The following is a 21,999-nucleotide window of genomic DNA, read 5'->3' on the forward strand; positions in this document are numbered from 1 at the left end:
ACAATGACAGTTGTGCTTTGTGCTTAGCCAAATGAAACAGGTTCTGAAATCTTTTCACATAAACCATTATAGGAAAATAGAGGCTTCCAAGTTCACTGACAACTGCAGTGAGCTGTGTACTAATAGGCCTAGTGTCCTCTGTTTGGTCTTAGGCTTCTTGTTCTAGTATTCAAAAAGTTCACGCAGCAGCTTACCATTTTGTAAGAGTGGGATTTCAGATAATATTTAAATGCAAGCCTCTCTTCTTATAGTTGTGCTTCTGTGCTGAACTGCTGTGGGACTTCTGGCATGTAACTATATTCACTCTTGTTTCAGAATATTTTACTGTGCATGTGTGATAGAAGACAGACTTGTCTATAGATAGGCAGCAGTGTTTTAAATGTTGATTCTCCATCATTCTCACTTTCTTATTTTTATGTCGTTGCTGTCATCTGGGTATTTTCTTATGCATGATACTGCCAGAATTAAAATACAAACCAAATCAAAACAAAAAAAAAAAAAAAAAGATTTTGTACTTGGACAGCCTTCATTTAACAATTCTGTGATTTAAGAACACTAAATTTTAATTTTGCTGGCATACAAACTGGGAACAGTCAGAGCCCCAGAATATGAACACCAATGCATGTTTCATCCTCTACTCTGGTTGCAAATTTAGAAGTGTGAGACATTTGTACAATGGATCAATGTCAGGGTACACTCATTTTCCCATAATTGCAGTCATTCTCTTAACACCCTTTTGCAAAATCAGTTCTGCAAGATCATTCATCTATTTCTGTCAGCTAAAAACTGTTGGGTCTCCAGATCCCAAGCCAGCTGCAGCTGTTTCTGACTGTTCTGCATAGCATGCACTGGAAATTTCAGAGTTTTTCTCAGATATTTCCACTGAACCCTATGTATACTGTAAGGACATAACCCTCAAGATTATATTTAAGAATTTGCTGAACTCATTAACCAGGTCTAATAGGAGGGCAACTTTAAGAAGTGTGTAAGAGGCTTTTCACCTGAAAAGAAGGTTTGGAATTCCAGATCCATTCCACATCTAAGCATTCAGATGCAAAATCTTCAGGCATTTGAAAGTATATTCCCAGGGTTTTGCTTTTTAGAAATGAAAAATAGGAGCAATTCCTTCAATGTCAATGGGCTAAAAATAAACAAGAAGCTGTTAGCACTTTCATCTTTGCTTTGGAGTTTAAACTCCTGTCTAGAATACAGATGCTGTAGGTATGGACAAATAAAAACATTAACTGCAGCTTAATAGCATAAATTGAGTTTTATATTTGGCAGTAGTTCTATTACTTTTTTCTCAGTACTGTTTCCCCGTACTCATTCACCCACCATGACATTTTTAACAGCAAAAATCATTTAGAAGGCGACAAAATGACAGTATCCCCCCTGGATTCAAAACCAGCAAAGATTAAGTATTCTATTTCCTTAGAGACACAAGAGTACATTGCCTCAAATCTGTTCCTTAAGAGTAGTTCTAATTAATAAATTGATGATTAATTGCATGTGGGTTTAGGCTACAAATGGAGAAAATTCTACAGGAACTACTAATGAACTCACAACGATGACCACTTTACATTTGGTTTGAACTACTTTAAGCCACAGCAATTAGTGAGACTGATTGCTTCCATTTGAATTGGTAACAGGTGTCTTCAATTAAAGCCTATGTATTTTTCTTGAACTTGTATCTTTATCATCAGTTTGTAAAATTTTATGTTGCCATGAATCCTTTCTGCCAGATAAGACATCATGGCAAAATGTGGCAGTGGAATTTTCAGAGAGAAATATTTTGGGGTAATTAGTATTTTCTCTGAAACATAACAGAAAAGGAAGGATATTTTTAACAAGTGGAGAGCTCTCTGTGAGCCCTGAAGTCCTCAGGGCCCTATGTAACCGCTCAGAATTACAATTAGATCTGAAAAAGTTTTTAAGCAAAAAGTCAATGTGTGCAACTTAATTCCCCATTTTGGAGTCTTCCCCTACTGTCAGATAAATACGTTTAGTCCTTTACCATAGCAATATTGTATGAATACCATCAATTTTTCATTAGAAGATTTTCATCTAACTTCAAAACTAGACTGAACTTCTTCAAAATTATTCCAGAATAGCCTGCATGTCTACATCACCGCTTGCATTGTTGGCTTAAATTGGTTGAAAAAGCAGTCATTGTGCTTTTCTATTCCTTTCTGACCACCACGTCAGGGAACGGTATAACATAAGGATAGGAAGGACAGATCAGTTGGAATTTCTAATGCTTCCTATACTGTTACGGTCAAACTGCACACCTGGCTATGGCATATATTTAACTAGGATGTTAATGTGTTTCATTCTCGTACCATAAACAGCTATAGCAGTTCCTCTCCTATCAGTAGCAGAAAAGCACACAGAAAAATTTTAATTTTGAAGCTTTTCCTCTCATTCCTTGACCCTTTCATTTTCCAACTAATTTTATGTCAAGAAAACATTTTGACTGTAGTGGGGATAAAAGTATGAGAGCGCCAGACTGACATGTGCAATTACTGCCTTCATATTGATGCTGAGTAGTCACCTAAGAGAGGTGTCACCTAAGAAATATGATTCTAAAAACTTGGAAGCTTACTATACCAATGAAGCAGTTTGCATCTTGGAGAAGTAGTAAGGACTTTACATACTTGAACTAGCCTTGGCTTTTCTGATTTTGGAGTCAGTTCTTTAAGGACTGTCACAGGAGGAGATTACAGAAGAAAATGCCTTATAGCTAATGTGCCAGTTTAAGTAGCGAAGAATATTTTTTTAAGGTGTGGAGACAAAATGGAACAGTGGAAGATAAAATTGAAAGTATACATAAAGTTTTTAAAGTCTGAATTGGTAGAACTCCATATGAATAATTCCCTGCAAGGAATACCCTGCTAAATCAGAATCTCATTAACTTTACTGATACTTGTAATGCCAAGACATGAATGCATCTAGGGTTTAATAAATCATTATATAATCTCATAGACAATAATAGAAAATAATATTTTTTTCTCACCCAATTATTATGGGTTTAAAGGGAAAAATATAAACTTTTCAGGTGAACAGAATGATACATGGGATAAAAATAAGAAGCAAGGGATTGCCTTTAATTACCTTTTTTAAAAATCACTTTGAATATTCTTTGATCCATTGGATTATGAGGCCAAGCAGTTGGTAGCTTTGGTTTAAGGAATTATTAATTGATTGTAGGGATTTAAGCTGCATGTGGGAAGGGTTCTGAGATTCTTCAGTGAAGCAGTTGTAGAAGAAGATAGAAGTATAGTGCAGTAATATTACCTGCAAAGTAGGTCGAACAGTTATTAGAATCTGCTGATTTTAAAAAACGGATGATCAGAATAAAAACTGTTTATACACACATTTGCAAAAGTAATCGCTAGCTTCATAGGAAACATCTTGATATATTTCACTGCAAATTTGAACAAGTAGAGAAAATATTTTGTGTATTATTTTTGGCTTCACCTGAAAGATTAGAAAAGGGAATTGTCTAATATTTTATGGGTATTTTCTGAGTCCATTGAATAATTGAATTATTTTTCCTGAACTGAATCTGTCTTCCCAGGGAACTTGTGGACCCAACACTTATGCTATTTTCAGAATTTCAAGGAGAGAAAACAATTCTTCTCAATTCTAAAAAAAAAAAAAAAAAAGTTTTGAAAGCCATTTACTTTTTTTTTTTTCCCCCTAGATTATTTGAATAGTTATTGAACACTTATGGACTATATCCATTAACATGACACATTATTGTTTCCATAATTTCCTTTTTTTTTTTTCTGTGTTCTTTTAGAGATCATCTATAGCTGGGTGTTTAATGAATTCCCGTCTTTTGTGGCAGAAGACAGCAGACGCTTCATCTCTCAGGAGACAGGCAATCTCTACATCTCCAAGGTGCAGACATCTGATGTTGGCAGCTATATATGCCTGGTAAAAAACACAGTGACAAATGCCAGAGTTTTGAGTCCTCCTACACCTCTGACACTGAGAAACGATGGTAAGAAAAGCATTAATTCTGGGTATCACATGGAAGCAAAAATACTAAGCCAAATATACTTTACTTAATTGAAGAACCATGATGTTATTGTTTTCCAACAATGTGCATGCATTTATTGCAGCAATCAGCAAAGGAAAGATGTTCATGGAGATATTTTCTTTCAAAATGTCTAACAGTTGTGAGCATCTTTAAACTTCTAAAGGCTGAGGTGCACTCTGACACCTCCTGATGTATTTTGTTTAGAACAGTTACTCCTTGCTATTCTGGTGCTCTGCCACTGCCAGAGAGAAACAAATCATTCTCAGTAACGACTGTTTCTTTAAGATTCAGTTCAGTTGCCTCAACCGAAGTGGTCACTGAGACACCCTCAGGCACCTGAGATACCCACAAGGCACTGGCAAATACCACGCTGAGCCTAAAGACCAGCAGTAGGATGTCAGGATGCCACATTTATATCTGTCATATGGCACATGGTTAGACACAGTTAGAGACTGTATTGTTTAAAATGTTACCTGTTGCTCTACTAAAGACCCGTTACACTTCAGGGCCCCAATTCAATGCACTGAGTAAGTACCACTAAGAACACTACAATAGCTTTAATTACAATGAGAGTTACCCAGGTAGTTTTGAATTTCATCAAGACATATAACTGCAGCATTTTTTTCTGTAAATAAGTACCTAAATCCTATTATCAAAAAGTGGCTTAAGATTTTTTTCCCCAAAATCAAAAGAAAACAGCTTCCAGTAATATTTCTTATGGAGCAGTATGACATTTCAATATATATCACATGTAACTCCATTAGAATATCTGCCTATAGAGCAAGTCTGTTATTTGCTCTTTTACAACAAAATAATTCATATTTATTACATTATATTTGTTCTTTGTTTTTGTTTTCTGTCAAAATAATGTTATTTTTGAGAATAATAATTAATAATTCCATAAGTGCCTACAGTTTCCTTTTTGTCAAGATGTTCCACATCTAATGATGTTTTCTAGTTCTTCAGAAATACATTTCAGCAATTCAGCATATGTGAATCCATACTTACATAAATCAGAGAGAAAGAGATGGAAAGAGACTCTGAGGCTTTTGTCTTGCTTGTAGCTTTTTCTAGAAATAAGACTAGTCCTGTGTTGTAGAAGCATTACAAAAGCTGGACTTAAAAACAGATTACTTAGTTTAACAAGGCAAGCAAAAATGTGTTCACAGATTAGAATGGAATTAAGATAATGTTTATTGATCATAACAAGTTGAAATTTGTGCATGCACAGCATGCAGCCTCTACAGCAAAAAGCTGCATGTTTTACTGTATAATTTCCTATTTTCTTTTTATGGTTTAGTACCTATGATAATTATTGAGTTTCAGGTGTTTAGTATTACTGAATTAACATAGCAGACCTGATGTTTTCAATATCAACCTTTGAAAAGTAAAAAAACCTAAACATTGATTGTCTTTTTAGTCTGTTTGAACTCTGACAAAAAAAAAAAAAAAAAAAAAAAAAAAAAAGATAGAATTTTATTGTCGTATTTATTGTTCATATCTTGCTCTATTATTTCTTTATGTCATTTCATGTTTTTATTTGGTTCCAGTTTTGAGCAGAAATTCAACATATTAATTATCCATATTGTACTAACAGTACATAGACACAAAATACAGTGTAAGAAATTGAGAAAGTAAAGGCAGCAGTCTACATCAGTGAGCTAAGAAACAAAATCTGTGAAGGAATACTGTGCAGATTTTCTTAAATGTCAAGTGGTAGTATATACCAACCTCAAGGAAATTCTGGTTTTATGGCTGGTTGTCATACAACTGTGATAATCCAACCTTCTGAAGTGTGCTGGAGTATTGGGGAGGCATTTGCACGTAGATGAACTGCTCCTCGATGCTTTCCTGATTCATTTTTTTACACACATAAATTTCTCCATGCTTTAATTTTTATCTGTTGGGATTTCTGACAAGCCCTGTTAAGAGTTCTTTAGTATTTCTTAGGAAATTGTTTGCTTTGCTGTATGACTGAATGAGTTTCTCAGTGAAGAGACCCAGAATTTCTACCTAATCTTGCAGTCTCTGTACAACCTACCTTGAAAACATATTCAGGAAAATCTCGTTGCTAAATCATATTTATTATTTAGGACATCTGCCTTGTTCTACCACAGAATGCAATAATATGGGCCTCTTAAAAAATATCTGGGATCAAAATTAAAATATTCCATTAATGGTACTGTACTTTTTCTTTTTGATAGAAATTGCTTTAGGTTATATTGCTGTGTCCATTGACAAATATTAAAGGGCAATTACAGGATTTTAAAATATGGATAATATAGCTGCTGAAAAGAGGTGCTCATTAGAGTTAAAGAAAATTACAGTAATTTGTGGAGAAACAGATAAGTACAGACTCTAATAAGGATGTGTGAAATTAAGAATGTCATTAAAAAAAACAACCGACTACCTGAAATTTACTTGACACTATGTCACTGGGTTCTATGAATTTTAATATAGTTTGTACTTTTTAAATCTTTTTGGTTATAAAATTAATTGAATGACTTTCACCTTTTAAAATATTCACTTAAGTTTAAAAAAACATACAGCTTTTTGAGTTCTAATGGTTGGCATCACAACTGACTACGCAGTCAGCACATTTGTCAGAAACCACAGGAAGAACTTGTGGTTTTAAACAGCTTTTACAAACAACACTGTATAATTAAACCAGTTTATATAGTCTGTATTCTCTGGACATAGGTGTCATTAACTCAGAAGTATTCTACTTGATATATTTATCATCATTCTTGGATTTTGATATATAAACTGTACCTGTACCAGGGGACTGGACAGCTTGTGTCAAAAAATGCTCCTATGACAACGCTGGTCTCTATTTATCTATGAGGAAGAAATGGAATAATATTAAGGCTTTCTGTCAAACTCTGAGAGAATGTAGGAACTTCCTGGCTTTTATTAATCTTTTATTTCTTTGTGATGTGTCTCAAAGGGGAACTTAGCTCCCTGATATGAAGCAAATTAAATAAAAACATCGAGAAATCCTTCAATGGTTTCTGAATAAAATGAATACCTCATTTGTTCAGATGTCCTTGACAATCAGTCATTTCATACAATTCAATTTCATTTCAAGCTGGGTTATAAAAACACTCTAAAATTCAATCTGAGAAGATAAAAAGTTTTAGCAGGAAAAAAAAAATACATAATTTCATTAACTGCCTTTATAATGCATTAAAAACTTTGAGGAATTATTTAATAACTGTTTACAAATAATAAACAGGGTTGTTAAAATGGATCTTTGCAGGCTTGGATGCTGATTGAGAGCAGTAAATTATCTTGGCTAGTAAAAACAACAGAAAGCCTCTTAAAATTTAGGAAATAGAAACCTAGGGATATAAAACACTTGATGCTAGATAGCATAAGGCATTTCAAGTTCACACACTTTCATTCTAGATTTTATTCCTTTTATTATCTTTTTTATTTCTCTTGAAAAGATGTTAAATTTAACATTATTACTGTACAGGAGAGAATTAATTAATTATTCATTTTATCTCTGTTTAGATACTGTCTAGTGGCTTAGCTATTGTGAAATATATATATTAAAAAAAAAAAAAAAAAAAAAAAAAAAAAAAAGAGAACCTGTAGAACCTGTACAAATTTCAGACATCAGAGGATACATTCACTTTATTGCATTAGAGCAAATTAGTTTATACCTCAGTTGAGGTCGATGTATCTGACCAGACATACTCTCATGTAACTGAATGCAGACCTTGACCTTCAAGTTTTTTTTCCATGTCATCATAGTTCTGTGAGCTGGATCTTGTCTGTCCTAATTCTACTGATTATTTCTATGTGATTAATAATCTCACATAATATAGAATGTATAATTATCAAGGTATTAAAATTTCTAGTTTTCCATGATGAAATATGTTCTGCATGTGCTTATTCAGGTTGAACTCTGGGATACATAGTTTGAGCATTGCTTGAATTTTTCTAAGCAGAGCCAAACTATCTGGGCAAAATCAGGTTTGATCTCTAGCATATAAGATTGATAAGATTGATAGCATGGACAGACATCCGAAGTACACAATATCTGTTCCAGGGGTAGGCTGTGAAATGACAATGTCCCTGGACAACCTTTACTCTTGTAATAAACACGTTGTTTCTCCATTAAAACTGTAGTGAGATGTTTTAATGATGGATCATTATGAAACTGAAAATAAAAGACTTCCAATAATCTCTGCTTTTCTCCAATAAAAAGACATCCTTCGTGGATTGCAGGTATTTTAAAGAAACACTTCCGTTTTGTTCTGGCTTTTGTGCCTAGAACTCACTGCAAGTTTGGCAAAATGACAATCAGAATTAATAAAACCCAGTTCAATCTTACTGTAATTAAAAAAATAAAACAAGGGCATACATGTGTATATCCGGGGATGGTCTTTTGACAATATAAAAGGGCTGAAACCAGGGGAGTGTTTCAGAAGGAAAACCAGGAAAGGTTTGGAAAAGTCTAGGTTCCAACATTCAGTGTGGAACAAGAACTCTTACACTATGAATTTAGTTTACTCTGAATTCTGTTGAGATAACCTCTTTCAAGGTTTGTTTTTTGTTCTCCATTTTCCCACTAGTTTATAGAAACATTATCTGCTGTAAATGAAGTTGTTGCTTTTTTTAATTAGCTATAGTAATTTAAGATTCTAGACATGTATCATCTCACACATCTTCTGCACTCATGTTTTCTTGTTTTGCTTCTCCTCCAGATGATTTATGAAACTATTACACAAAGGAAAGAGTTAACTGATCCATACACAGAGTATACAAAGCATAAAATAAATGAACTGGAGAAAAAAAAAATGTTCCTCTAAATTCAACTCAGGATTAGAAATTATGTTACATCGAACTGTAGCTATTAAGATTTCAGACATAAATTTGTTGATAATATTATAATTAATGGTGACTAAATTGAAATTTGTGCAAGTTGATAACAAAAATAACCTTTATATTTGCAAATGTTTCCAGATTATTAAGAATGATCATACCTAAGGTTATGTATCTTACTTTCTCAGGATCTTAGCTACAAATTCACAAGTGACGATTGCTTTACAGTCATGTGGGGTATGGCATAATGTTCAAATAAGAATGACTTGTCAGTTTGGTGTTCTTGTCAACACAGCGAAATAATTTGATTGTGAACAGCAGGAGTTTTGTTTGAGGTTAGGGCTGAAGTAAGTTCATAACAAGGATGATTTGTTGCTGTTGGGTCTAAAACAATGGGTATTTCAATAGCTGTGCTAATGGAGGAGAAATGACAGTGTTAGTTTGATCTTTCTTATTGAGAGATAATAGGTACTTGTATTTGCATGGTTATATGAGGAGACTCAACTGCAAACATGTCACATTTAGGAAACTCTTCTAGTTAACAATGAATATTAGAGCAGCATTACTTTGTGTCCTAATTGATCGAAAACACATGAAAAATTCCTCTCTGGACACTGCATCAATTTTGACACTTTTGGTACCTAACTGGAAAGGGAATATTTTGTTTTCATCTTCTAAAAGAACAGTGCAGGTTGCAAGAAAAATGGTGCCTTAGGTCATATTTGAAGTCCAAACACATATGTAATTTACTATAGGATAAATGAGGTTCTTCAAGAACTGTGAACATGCCATCAGGAATATAATTAGAAACCCTGTGAAAATTAGATCCTCCTCCTGATCATTTAAATTAAACAATATCTTCTAGGTTTCTCTATAGCTTTTGTAAGCCTGACCTGGATTAAAGTAGGTAATTGGAAAGGAGGAACAATAAATATTGGCCTAAAAAGACCATCATCCACAGATTTCTTGTGACAAGTTCATCATGATCAGAGAATCACAGAATCATCTATATTGCAAAAGACCTTGAAGGTCATCCACTCCAACCATTCACCTCACACTGACAGTTCCCAACTACACCAGATCCCTCAATGCTATTTTGATCCTACTCTTAAACACCTCCAGGGATGGGGACTCCACCACCTCCCTGGGCAGCCCATTCCAACACCCAGCAACCCCTTCTGGAAAGAAATACTTCCTAATATCTAGTCTAAACCTTCCCTGGTGCAACTTGAGGCCATTTCCTCTTGTCCTATCGCTTACTACTTGGTTAAAGAGACTCATCCCCAGCTCTCTGCACCCTCCTTTCAGGGAGCTGTAGAGGGCGATGAGGTCTCCCCTCAGCCTCCTCTTCTCCAGACTAAACTATGATAATATCCTCCTCTGTATAAACAAAATGGAATAAGAACAATAAGTGACAGTTATTTTGTTTTTTTGTTGACTCATATTCTTGGGCCTCTCAAGCAAGATGGCACATTGTCTAATGTAGTGGAGTCCTGATTTTTCTTGATGTGTATGACTGCTCAGAAGAAATATCTATAAACATAGTCAATGAAAATGTTCAGGATATCATAATTCCATACAACTATATATGCACAAATCTTCATACTGGAATGTTGTATACAGGCCATTCAGCTGCCCTCACTCATCTCTGATTGTCCAAAGAGTTAAGTCTGGTTTCATCCTATGCCAGATATGCTGGTTTTAGTAGAAAAGCTTAGATGCTAAATTGCATATATGTGACAAATTTGGCGGATTGAAGTCTAGGTTATGAATCAGTAAAGACTTCTCTACATAAAGAGAGCCAGCAGTCTTGGTTATAGTTTCTGCTTGATGTTTTCAAACACAGGTAAAGAGAAATCTCTGCAGACCAAACTAGACCAGAAATTTTGGCCTCTCATTTGAAGAGCTAGAAAAAATACCACTGCTCCCGTCATTACTTATTCTGAGTTTACCTCATTGCTTTTGTGTCCTTAGGGTTTGGCCCTAGTTCCCTTTAGTTCAGTCATAGCACACCCACTTACAATTGAAAATGAAGTGCTTTGAGTTGTATTCGCTCTTTAAGAGAGGTAGAAAGTTCTCGTCTATGTATGACATACATACACAATATTTATGAGTTATAAATAAATTATTTTTAAAATATTTCAAGATAGGAATGTTATTTCCAAAAAGCGCTTTCTAGACAGAGTTCAGAAATTAGCTGCTGGACTAATGACATTGAGTTTAATATAAAGATGGATATTTTTTTCTTTTTTTTTTTTGTTTAATTTTTAGTGAAACATTTTGTTTTGAATAAATGTGAACTTCTTCCACATTTATAACTCCATAATTAGAAATACATTAACATCTTATCCCCAAGTTGTAAACTAAAGAAAAGTATGTTCCCTACTTGTGCTGTATCCATTAAAATATTTTTCCCAGAAAGAGAATTCCTAAATTTGATATTAGGATAGATTCTAGTAAAGACTTCTTTCTATCCAGTGATATGTGATAGGATTTGTTCTGAGTAACATATGAAAACATTGTTGGTACTTTAGTGTTCAGTGCATTGCAGAATGCAGTTTCACATGAACGTTTTTAGGGCTTCTCAAAAGAAAAATGTGGTTAAGAGATCCCTAAGAGGAAGGAATATTGTGGGCAGTTATCATAAAACAACTAGTCCCTGTCTAAACTTTTAGACTTAGAGCAGGCACTCATCCTTCCATTTAGAATAAAATTAATGAGGTTAGTCAATAAATTCTTCCCAATGCATTGAAAATTCAGTCAGGATGTAATGGTGGGTATCATCATTATTTTTTAATTAATTTGGTTTATGTTGTGAATTTGCTGTCATTGTAAATGTGTGTACTCAGGTCTCTCTCTTCCAAATAATATTCCAAATAAATAAATATAATGGTTCAGGGAAAATGCTAAATATTCTTTTGTCACAAAAAGACCCACATGATAGGCAACCCTAGTTTGCATTATGGATTATTGATAAGAGAAGAAATTATACATGTACATTTCTGCTGTAGTTTCTTGGTCAAAATTTTATTGGGTTTGAATATATATTCACAACAGATCGTAATTACAGTGTGGTAGGAAACTCAATTTCTGATCTGTAAGATTAATAGAAAATTCTTATGCAGCAGAACAATTTCATCACTCCCCAAGACTGTTTCCAGAAATAGAGAGGAACATCCAAACCAATACAAATCCCCAATAATTTTGTGATTAGAGTACTATCCAGGTTGTAAGAGAACCAGATTAACATTCCTACACCAGTCAGCAACTTCACCCAAAGCTTTCAGGTAAACACTCAATCACTGAACTATGGGGGTTGTAACTTTTGCTAATAAAACAATGGCAAGTATAAATCTGTGTCTAATCTTTCTCCTGAGTATAGGAAATCTTCAGCTTTCATTTTCTCCCTAGCACTCTGATGATGTTTAGCAAGGAATTTAATGTTCTTTTCTAGCTACTGTCTTAAAATCTTTTCAGCCACTTATTCAAGTGTGCCCTGTATCATGTTCGATACAAAAATAATTTCCAAAGTAAGTTAAAGAACTATTACTTTAAAAGTTTTAAAGAAACCCAGATTGTTTTATTTGAAAAGGTTTAAGGAGCCATCATGGAAGCTTATGTTCTGGAAGGTTCAAGAGGGTGGTTAAAATCTAGAAGACTAATAGAACAGAAGCATTAGCCTCTACACAGTTGGAGTAAGATGATGTGTCATGATTTCTCAGCAGTGTGATTTTTCTTACTCTGTGAAGGCAAAAAGTCTTCTTGTGTGAATAGTCATCGACTCACAATTTTTCTACACTATTCATTTGAGGTTGTAAAAGTTATGGAGTGGCAGGCTAAATGAAGAGGCAGAGATGTCCTTTTCAAGGTGATAATGACAGATACCCTGTCTGTGGTTCTTCCGCTTGTCTTAGCTGAAAGAACTGACAATCAGAAATAGATCCTGTTACTTTATTCCATTTTCCGTTTCCCTTAAATGGCCCACAGAGCATAATGTAAACAGTATTAGCTGTAGCAATATCTGTAAATGTTTGGCATTTTATTACATCTATTCCTGAGGTATGTGAGCACCTCACAATCAGTGGTTATCACATTTTTGTGATTTAATGAATTATGTCATCTCTTTTTTTTTTGATGGAAAACTAAAATGCAGACAACAGCATAGCTGTGAGTTCATAGGACACTGGGTCGTGGAGATTTGTACTCAAATCAGAGTTGTAGCCAAGTCAGAGGAACAACTTGTTAAATGAAATCACTTATTAAAATTAAAATTGATTTTATGAGGATTTTTCCTTACCTGGGATGGAGAATATGTAATAATTGGTCTGTGATAATTGCATTGTTGTAAAAAAAAAAACAAACAAAAAAAAAACCAAAGATCTGAAGGAGGAAATAGGGAAATCATCTCTTCTATAAATATTGAGCTCCATTTCTGCCTGTGTGACTAATAAGCCATTAATTTTAACAAGGTCAAGTTGTTCTTAGTCCTGGGATATGTGCAGTCATTTGAATCCCTGCCTTTTTCAGTAATCAGAGATATAACAGAAAGGTTATTAGTGTTTCATCTCAGTTCAACTTCACCCAGCCAGGGAAGACCCTGGCTGGACAGAAATGTGGAGAGCTCTTCTCATATACACTGAAAGGGCAGAGACCCAGAGACGGAAATGTAAGGTGGGATGACTTGTTTCAGAATAAAGCCCAGGGGTAAAATGTACTTAAATGGAAAGTTTGGCCTTTAACCCCTTTTTAAATCCCAGACAAAATTTCAAGATCTGGTAAATGAGATTTATTTTGAAGCAGTGTGTTTCACACCAATCACAAATTCAGCACTTTCATACCCAGATCTGGGCTCAGCTGAAAGGTACAGCTCGTGAAGTAGGCAGTGTAGTAAACTCCTTAATTAGTCTAAGGAAGACTGAATCATGGGGGGCATCTCTGGGAAGGTAAAGATTCTCTGAAAGGAGGTATTTGCATGGGAAGGCAGAGCACAGGAGCATTGAGAATGGTTCCCTATTCATCTACAGTGCTCAGACCGCATGAGATCTGTGATTTGTTAGCTGCTTGAAAATCGTATATTATGTTTTCATTCTGTACTGATCAATTTTATTTATTGTTATATTTCATGTTTGACAACTGGAAATAAAAAATGACGGAGAGAACTTTTTATGATCTTAGCCAAACCACTGAAAGAGAGTCATGTATATAAGTCTGAGAGAATTGATTCTAATGCACATAACTCAAGGCCTCGATATTTCTTAAAAGTTCCATTTCCTTTTAGCACCTGATACAAATGAACAAAAATTATAATGAAAATGCAGATTGTGGTTGTTTTACCATTACTGACTCATAGTAACCAAAACAGAAACGGAGAAAGATAAAGAGCCTGGAGGTACAACAACCACAACAAAGCAATTATAATGTAACATGGGAAGGTAAGGCCTTGATAATTCCATTGATGTCTATGCAAGGGTAATGGCCTCCTTGGTCTCAAAGATCATAAATAATAAGGGTGAAAAATATCCTTTTACAATAATAGACTTTTGTTTCCTAATTTTCACAGGGACACCAAGCGATTGCTCAGTAATGTTTCTGCATTTTTCTGCCAGTTGCTGCAGGCATGTCTCTTGTTCGTGTAACAATAACCAGAACAGGACGTGGTACAAAGCATTGGTATATCAGCGTTTTATTAGGAATGTGAAAGGATGGCATGACTTGCAAAAAGCATTCAATACTTGTACAGATGGCACCTACTAAAGGAAGTTAATATAAGTTAAAAACCATAAGATCTGAAAGATAATATTTTCTCTCAGATGTGTTAGTAGGTAACATATTATTTTAAAGGCAAGAATAATTTAATCCTACTTTAAGCTGCATTGCTTCAAAACTAAAAGAGGCAAGTGTCTAATAGTATATGACAATTCAACACAATGATTTTCAGGAACAAAATTTAGACAAAAGTATATAAAAAAGGTGTTTTAAATTCATTGAATCACAAAACCTGTCAGGGAGTATGCACAATGCCAGAGATTTAAAAGGAACACCTCAGGAGTATAAAGTTCCATCATAAAAAATAAATAAACTATTTTCAGTAATGTTCACTACAAGGGAATTTAGGGAGGTTCCCTGAACAAGATTGAAGAAATTTTAGAAGACATTTTGACATTAAAAATGTTAACAAATCCCCAAGGCCAAAGTGATAAACGGAGGAGTTTATCAGAAACCTACAGGTCTAGGAGTATAGGTAGAAAAGATGCTTTTCTGAAAAAAGGGACTCCTAGGAACATCTGAGGAACACAGAAATCTGACTTCTGTGTCAAGTCTTTTAATCAAAAATACATAGAAAAGTACAATTAGTAGGATTATATTGATCACGTTAACATACAGTAATCTTACCATACAGTCATATACTATGAATGAAGCTTTTTAAGAGGGAAGACATGCTTCAGTCTGTGTACAACTTTCCTGAAGAGTCTGAGAGAATATGAATAAGAATGGTCAAGGTAACACTGTACTTTCATTTCAAATAGCTCTTGACAGGGTCACTCATCAAAGGCTGTCAAAGAAATGAAATTCTCAGAGGGATTGAAGGACAGTTCCATTTTGAATTAACAACAGATTTAAAAAAAAAAAAAAAAAAAAAATCCACCTGTTGTAGGAGTATCTGATCAGTTTGGAGAAGTGGGAGATTGTCAGTGTAGCCACAAAATGCTTTTTGGGGACTTCACCATTCAGCAAATCAATGATCTGGAAATTAGCACAGAGGTAGAAAAGCTTGTTGATATAAAATTATGAAGGACAGTTAAAACTAATTGTGAAGAGCTGCAAAAAGATATTGTGATAACAGAGTTGATAGGTGATAAGTAATGTCAGCCAGTACAAATTTATATAATACCTGAACCTAAACCTATTATACATTTATAAGATATTATTACTAAAGAGATTAGGGTGCCATTGGGGATGAACATCAGCTCTAGTGCAAAAAGGCAAATAGAACAGAATCACGAGGAAAGTAATAAGAAACAAACAAAAGCAAAAAGAAAACTGTGATAGAAGGATCTACAGCTTCAATATTGCTGTGCAGTACTTCTCATCTCAAAATGATAGAATAGAATCTGAAAAAGTGCAACATGGGCACTAAGAATGATGGCAAGTTTATTAAAAACTCACTGTAAAAAGGATTAATAGTCTGGGATTTTTCAGTCTGTAAAAACACAGCTAAAAAGGGAATATGAAAGATATCTCATAAAATCATGAATGAATCTGAAACTGGTATTCATAGTCACAAAAAACCCAAAAAAACCAAACCAAACCAAAACAAAACCAACAAACATAAAACAAAACAAAACAAAATGGAGTGGGAAAAAAAACAAAAAAAAAACCAACTAACCAACAAGCCCCCAAAAAACTCCAAAACACCAAAACAAATAAACAGTAAAGGAAGTCACAGGGAGTGTAATTAAATTATGGAATGTACTGACACAGTACAAACCAGTGGGAATATATTTTTATGGCAGATTAGGTTAGGAGTGATTTTAGTCTAGGTAGGGAAAATTTTAATTGAGTACAGTTTGGTTCATGCCCTGGCTTTATTTTAATACCCAGGACACAAAGGTTAATTTCCTTTTTTATATTAAGAAATACCTTTTAAGCTTTAATGACAGAAGAGGTTCAGAATTTGCATTTTTATACAAGGGGCAGTATTTCTCCATAAATTCATAAAGCAATGTCAAAACATTGATTTAGTCGATGTTTCTGAGGAAAAAATGGGTCACTATTGCTAGTACATATAATACTTACATCATTCTTTTTTTAAAAGAAATCTACTGCTACTTATAAAACCACATTATTTATGGAATTTGTTTGAATTAAAAGCATTTAATGCTTTCTACTTCTGTTATTTTATTCAAATATCAGACACATTTATATTTTCTAACTAAACTTAAGCCCCCAAAGACATGTTTAAATGCATATATGTTTAGACTTCCTCCCAGAACCAAGCTGCAGGAGCCTGTGTGACAACAGGAGGTACACATACCCAGTTTTTCTCATCTAAAAATCTGAACAATTATTGGTTTAACACAGCTTTTAGTTCTTGAGTATCGCTTACCCCAGTAGCCCATCTTCTGTCTAACCGAACACAGCTGTTAGAGTCATATTCTTCTCCTGCCATGCTGATGATGACATTTCCTCTAAGTCACATCAAATACAGACCTCTCACCTCATCTTATAAAACCTGTCTCCATTCCCCACTTATTTCTCATTTCCTAAACTGTTGTCATTCTCCAAAGCTGTCAGTCACTCCACAGCAAATTCCAAATAACTCTGTTGATTTCAATGCTTATATTTTTCACATTCCTGAATGTTTTTCTAGCTGTATCTTACAGTAATACGTGTGTTGTCCTGATAAAATTAATCATCTCCCAAATTAAAAGAGTCACTGAAAATTAAACAACTGCACTCTGTATGTGTCTGCACATCTGTTTGTATTAGCATACACAAACGTTCTTACATAATCTGAATTTTTCTTGCTGAGTTTAGAATATCCTCAGACAAACATGATATGCTGATTTGTCACTATTTTCACTGCACTGGTAAACAAAACTGGTCTATGAAAATTCTCACCTTTCTAAAATTGATTTCCTGTTTTAATCTTTCGTAATGTAAACATTAACCTGTGTTTGAGAAAATAAATCCTTTTTCTTAAACTCACTGCTGTGCCACTGGTAACCCTGAAGAGCATTTTAGAATATGTACTGGACCTGAGCAGAGCATATCGGATCAAACAAGGCCATCTCCATCAATTACTAGATTTACTGCTGGGCAGGTTCAAAAAGGAAGTTATAGGTTTTTCTAGGATAATCTCAACAAATGGAAAACTGATAATATTTCATATTTTAAACATTCTGTATTTTCCAGGTGTAATGGGGGAATATGAACCAAAAATTGAAGTCCATTTTCCTTATACAGTTACAGCTGCAAAGGGAACTACTGTTAAGATGGAGTGTTTTGCACTTGGCAAGTAAGTACAGATTCTTTCATAATTAGACATCATTGTTTATTAAGATGTGACATGCCTAATTTGTGGTTTCATTATTTTGCTGGATTTTGTTTTCAGAGACAGTCCTTATTGCACACTCAAAGTAACCAATTGACTAAGTAGCCAATTATGAATTCCCTGCTCAGACATTTCTGTGGACAGTAATTCATTCAAGTTAAAAGACTCTCTGTCAAAATGAAAAGTTACATTCTTGTAAACAAAAGGAGTGGAGTCTTTTTATTGAGAGTTTTACCAGACTCACCCATTTATTCACCGTGATACTATAAATCAGTAAATTAGAGTTTATTCTGCCAAAATATCATAGTTGGAAAATAAACAAGATTAGTGCCTTTTCCCCCCCACAAATGCTAAGAGCACAATGTTTTAAACATGTCCTAACACATTTTGTGGCAGTCCCAATTCTCTAGTTTCTAACTGACCTAATAGCACTACTAGAGAACAGGTGTTTAGTATTCATGTCAAGGGGATTTTTTATGTTTGTTGATAGATTAGTTTAGGGAGAGAACGGTTTTAGAAATGCCTCTTTGCTATTTCATACAAATTAAATAAGAAGTGAAATTACTTCTATACATTATTCAGATTACAATACATAGGATAAAATTGATAACATTTCAACTTTATTGTGGCAGTTATTAATACTGTTGCCAACAATAAGGGTGGCAAGCGTAGTATACAGTCAAGCAGAACTAAAGAGCAATTCTAGTGATTCAAATAAATTATTCTTTCTTCTGTATATGTATGTAGCTGAAAACAGATGTTCCATCAATGATGTTTCACTAGAGAGATATCTATAAACAAATATAAAGGGTAGGTTTTTCTCAATAATACCCCATCAAATTGGTATGTGTGGGAGAAATCTCACTGCATTGAATTATTTTCAGTTCCTTCCTACAGTGGAGTACCTTTTGGACATCTCCCCTCCACCCCTCGAAGTCATGCTGATCAATATCATATATCCTACTTGGTTTTCTAATTCACAGCTTATTAAGACACATACAGGATTCTTAGAGCCTGGTTTTGACTAAGAAATAGTGGAAGGATTTGTCTTTGTAATTCCTGTGAAGGAATTTCACAAATGAATTAGTCTGAGGAGTACCACATCTTCCATACCAATTCTTCTTACTCGATGTAGGAACTAAGCATAAAAGGAAAGGAGTTTTAAGACAGTAGTTTATTTTCCTGAAGATCACCTTGCTCAGCAGGTCTGTTTTTTTCAGAGCAACATTTCAAAGCCTGTCTCGACTACCTAAGAGGACTTTTAAAATGTTCTTACAGTAATTTTGACCTTCACGTGTCACTGGAATTTTTTGTTCAGATTTTTCTTTTAACAGTTCCTATTCACTGGCTGGATGAGATATGCCTTAAACTTTGCTTCCCTTCTTTCCTCTTCTTCCTGTTTGACCAACAGCTAGATAGTCTCAGTGAGCAAGATAACAGAAAGTATTCACAAATAATTAGAGGGAAATTCTGACAAAGTATTTTAATTGTAACTATTTAGGCCCAGTGAAGTTGAAGGAGCGACAGTAAATAACCAAATCAGTCCAAACAGAATATGGGAGACCATAGCCCACATACAGGGATCCATCAGACAGTGACAGTGGCTTCTGCAAATTATTCCCAACGTAAATGTAAGCAGTAGTTTAGAAAGAAAATGTGAGGGGAGAACTTCTGCAGGGAAAAACACAAGTCTTATGGTTTTTATAGTAAAGATAAGGAAAGAGGTACACGAGAGAGGAAAGAAAAGCAATAAGTGGAGACATTCCTTGAAATGCTGAAATATATGAGGAAAGGGGGTGTTCTGTAGAGGCTGATGGCTCCAGGCTCTCTCCTGTCAGCAACACTAACCGATTTTCTGCAAGGTCAATAGTTGGTAACCAGGTCCTATTAGACTCTTGGCTATGGCTGAAGCAGCAACCAACGTGTTCTTGTTTTCTTCATTTTGCTGGAATGAAATTGCAGTTGCTGACAGATTACAAGCCAACTGTCACTTTCCAGTGAAGAGGAGGTATGCCACATGTTGTCCTTCTCAACCACAACTGACAGGCAAGAAACACAGCTACTGATGATACCTTCTATCATAGGCAATCTGAGATTTAGTAAACTCTCTCAAAAAGAGTCAGTTGCTATTCAAACAACCACATAAGGAAGGTGGATGTTGACAGGAAAGGCTTGAATTAGCTTATTTCCATGTTCATATTTGGCATTAACCTTTAATAAACAAAAACCAAAACCATCTCAATGATCAAGGAATTTAAGGTTATCTAATAAGTTGACCCCATTTGCGGCTATTGTAATGGGCAGCTATTTTTACCATGTACATTCCTTATCTTCTTTTCTCAGCCATTAATGCACAATCAAATTAGCTGAGTTGAAATTGCTTTCAACCTGATATGGTCATAATTACACGAATGACATTTCAGACCTTGTTTGAAACCTGGAGAGTGAGGTGGAAGCTAGAAATACATCAGATTTCATATTCATTTTTCATCATTTTCATCTTTAGTTCCATCTCTTAGTCCTGATAGCTTGTAAGGGTCTTTTCTTATTACACTGCCACTGGTCCCCATTACCAATCTGATTTGTTCCTTCTTTATCTAGCATTTTCTAATTTGGCATTTTGAATTCTTACTGTAAAAAACACAGAAGATATTGCAGTCTGAAAACCAATGTGCTGCTGGTTTTCTCATCCTTTAGTTTAGCTGTCTGAAACACTTGCTCGTCTCTATCCACTGTAATTGTGAGACTGACAGACATTCCAGTGAGATTTCCTGAAGTAGGCATTTGGCAGATATTCCAGAAAGAACCTAGTCTTTAGTTACAGATTAATGATTTATTAATTGTGTTTATTTAGAACTGTCAGTCACTATGGCTGTAGGAATTAAATAAATTGGAGCTGTGCAGCTTTTGTGTCCAAACTAAAATCAAATGTCTTAACTGCTTGACCAACAGAAATTCTCTGAGAAGGATTTTATTCTAACCCAACCAATATGTAGCTAGTCCAGTTACAAGTGAAAATATTATGTTAGTGTTGCAATTTACAATAAACTTTGTTGTTGCTAAAGAATTCAAAGCAATATAGTAGTGAAATAACTCAAAATGATGTTGTGTTATGTAATGATGCTTATAATGAGCATCAGTCATTGGCTAAGAAATCACTGTGTATATCCATGATTTACTGTTCAGGTATAACAGAAGACATGAAAGACAGAGGAGTCAGATTCTATTGTATTGTATATCAGAGTGTGTATTTTGCAATTAGTGTTGTTTTGTGCTGGATAATTATGCTGGCCACTTTTATTGAAAAGTTCTTTTTGTAGTTATATCCATTGCCACATCTGCACAATAACTTGTGGTTCAATTACATCTATATTTCATATACATCTGTATATATAGCACACAGATATGTTTTCTGCCGTCCACTTAATTATGTCATTTTTATCAGGAACACTTGATTTGTTTTCTGAATATGACAGGATATTTATCTTTTTTAAATAAATAAATAAATAAATAAATAAATATATAAAAAGCCACCACTGGCAATAACTCAGTATTAGCATCTTCTATGTTTTGAACTTTTCATAAGAACAGTGCTACATCTTTTAATTTATATAATTGCTAAATCCTGATTAAGATTTATACTAAGCACTGTTAAAATAATAAAATAATAATTAAAAAAAGAAATATTATCTTTAAAACTTACTGAATGAAAGAATTCAAAACACCTTCATTAAAAAGAAATCTAACCAGCAGTAATTAATATTTGCTTTTGAGTAACAAAATTTTCACTGTTTGTGTCGTGTTATTTTAAAAGACAAGCCTTTTTTTTGGTAAAAGAAGTAAATTAGCTTATTGGTTATGAGGTTGTTGTCTGTAATCCAGATAATCCTGGTTTCTAACAAGTTCAGTGTCAGAACTTAAGTTTATTATGTAAATCAGGAAGACAGATCATGATCTTGTTCTTTGGGTAAGTTCTGGTGAAGAAGCCATCATTTTCCCAGCTGATACTCTTGAATAGATCACAGATACTCCTGGCTTTTCCTGCTCCAGAAATGCAATTTCTCAG

General features: G+C 34.3%; 1 protein-coding gene across 10 annotated transcripts in view; it reads left to right on the forward strand.

Annotated features, from left to right (window-relative positions):
- Positions 1–21,999, forward strand: part of CNTN5 (contactin 5) — a 673,480-nt gene that overhangs the window by 494,490 nt on the left and 156,991 nt on the right. For all 10 annotated transcript variants that reach the window (XM_026847687.1, XM_026847705.1, XM_026847677.1 and 7 more), the window contains 2 exons: positions 3,803–4,006; positions 17,795–17,897. In XM_026847687.1, the coding sequence (XP_026703488.1) occupies positions 3,803–4,006; positions 17,795–17,897 (307 nt within the window). The remainder of the gene's footprint in view (positions 1–3,802; positions 4,007–17,794; positions 17,898–21,999) is intronic.

The sequence above is a fragment of the Athene cunicularia genome (assembly GCF_003259725.1).
Source record: "Athene cunicularia isolate RWA chromosome 1 unlocalized genomic scaffold, athCun1 chr1_part1, whole genome shotgun sequence".
Classification (NCBI taxonomy): Eukaryota; Metazoa; Chordata; class Aves; order Strigiformes; family Strigidae; genus Athene; species Athene cunicularia.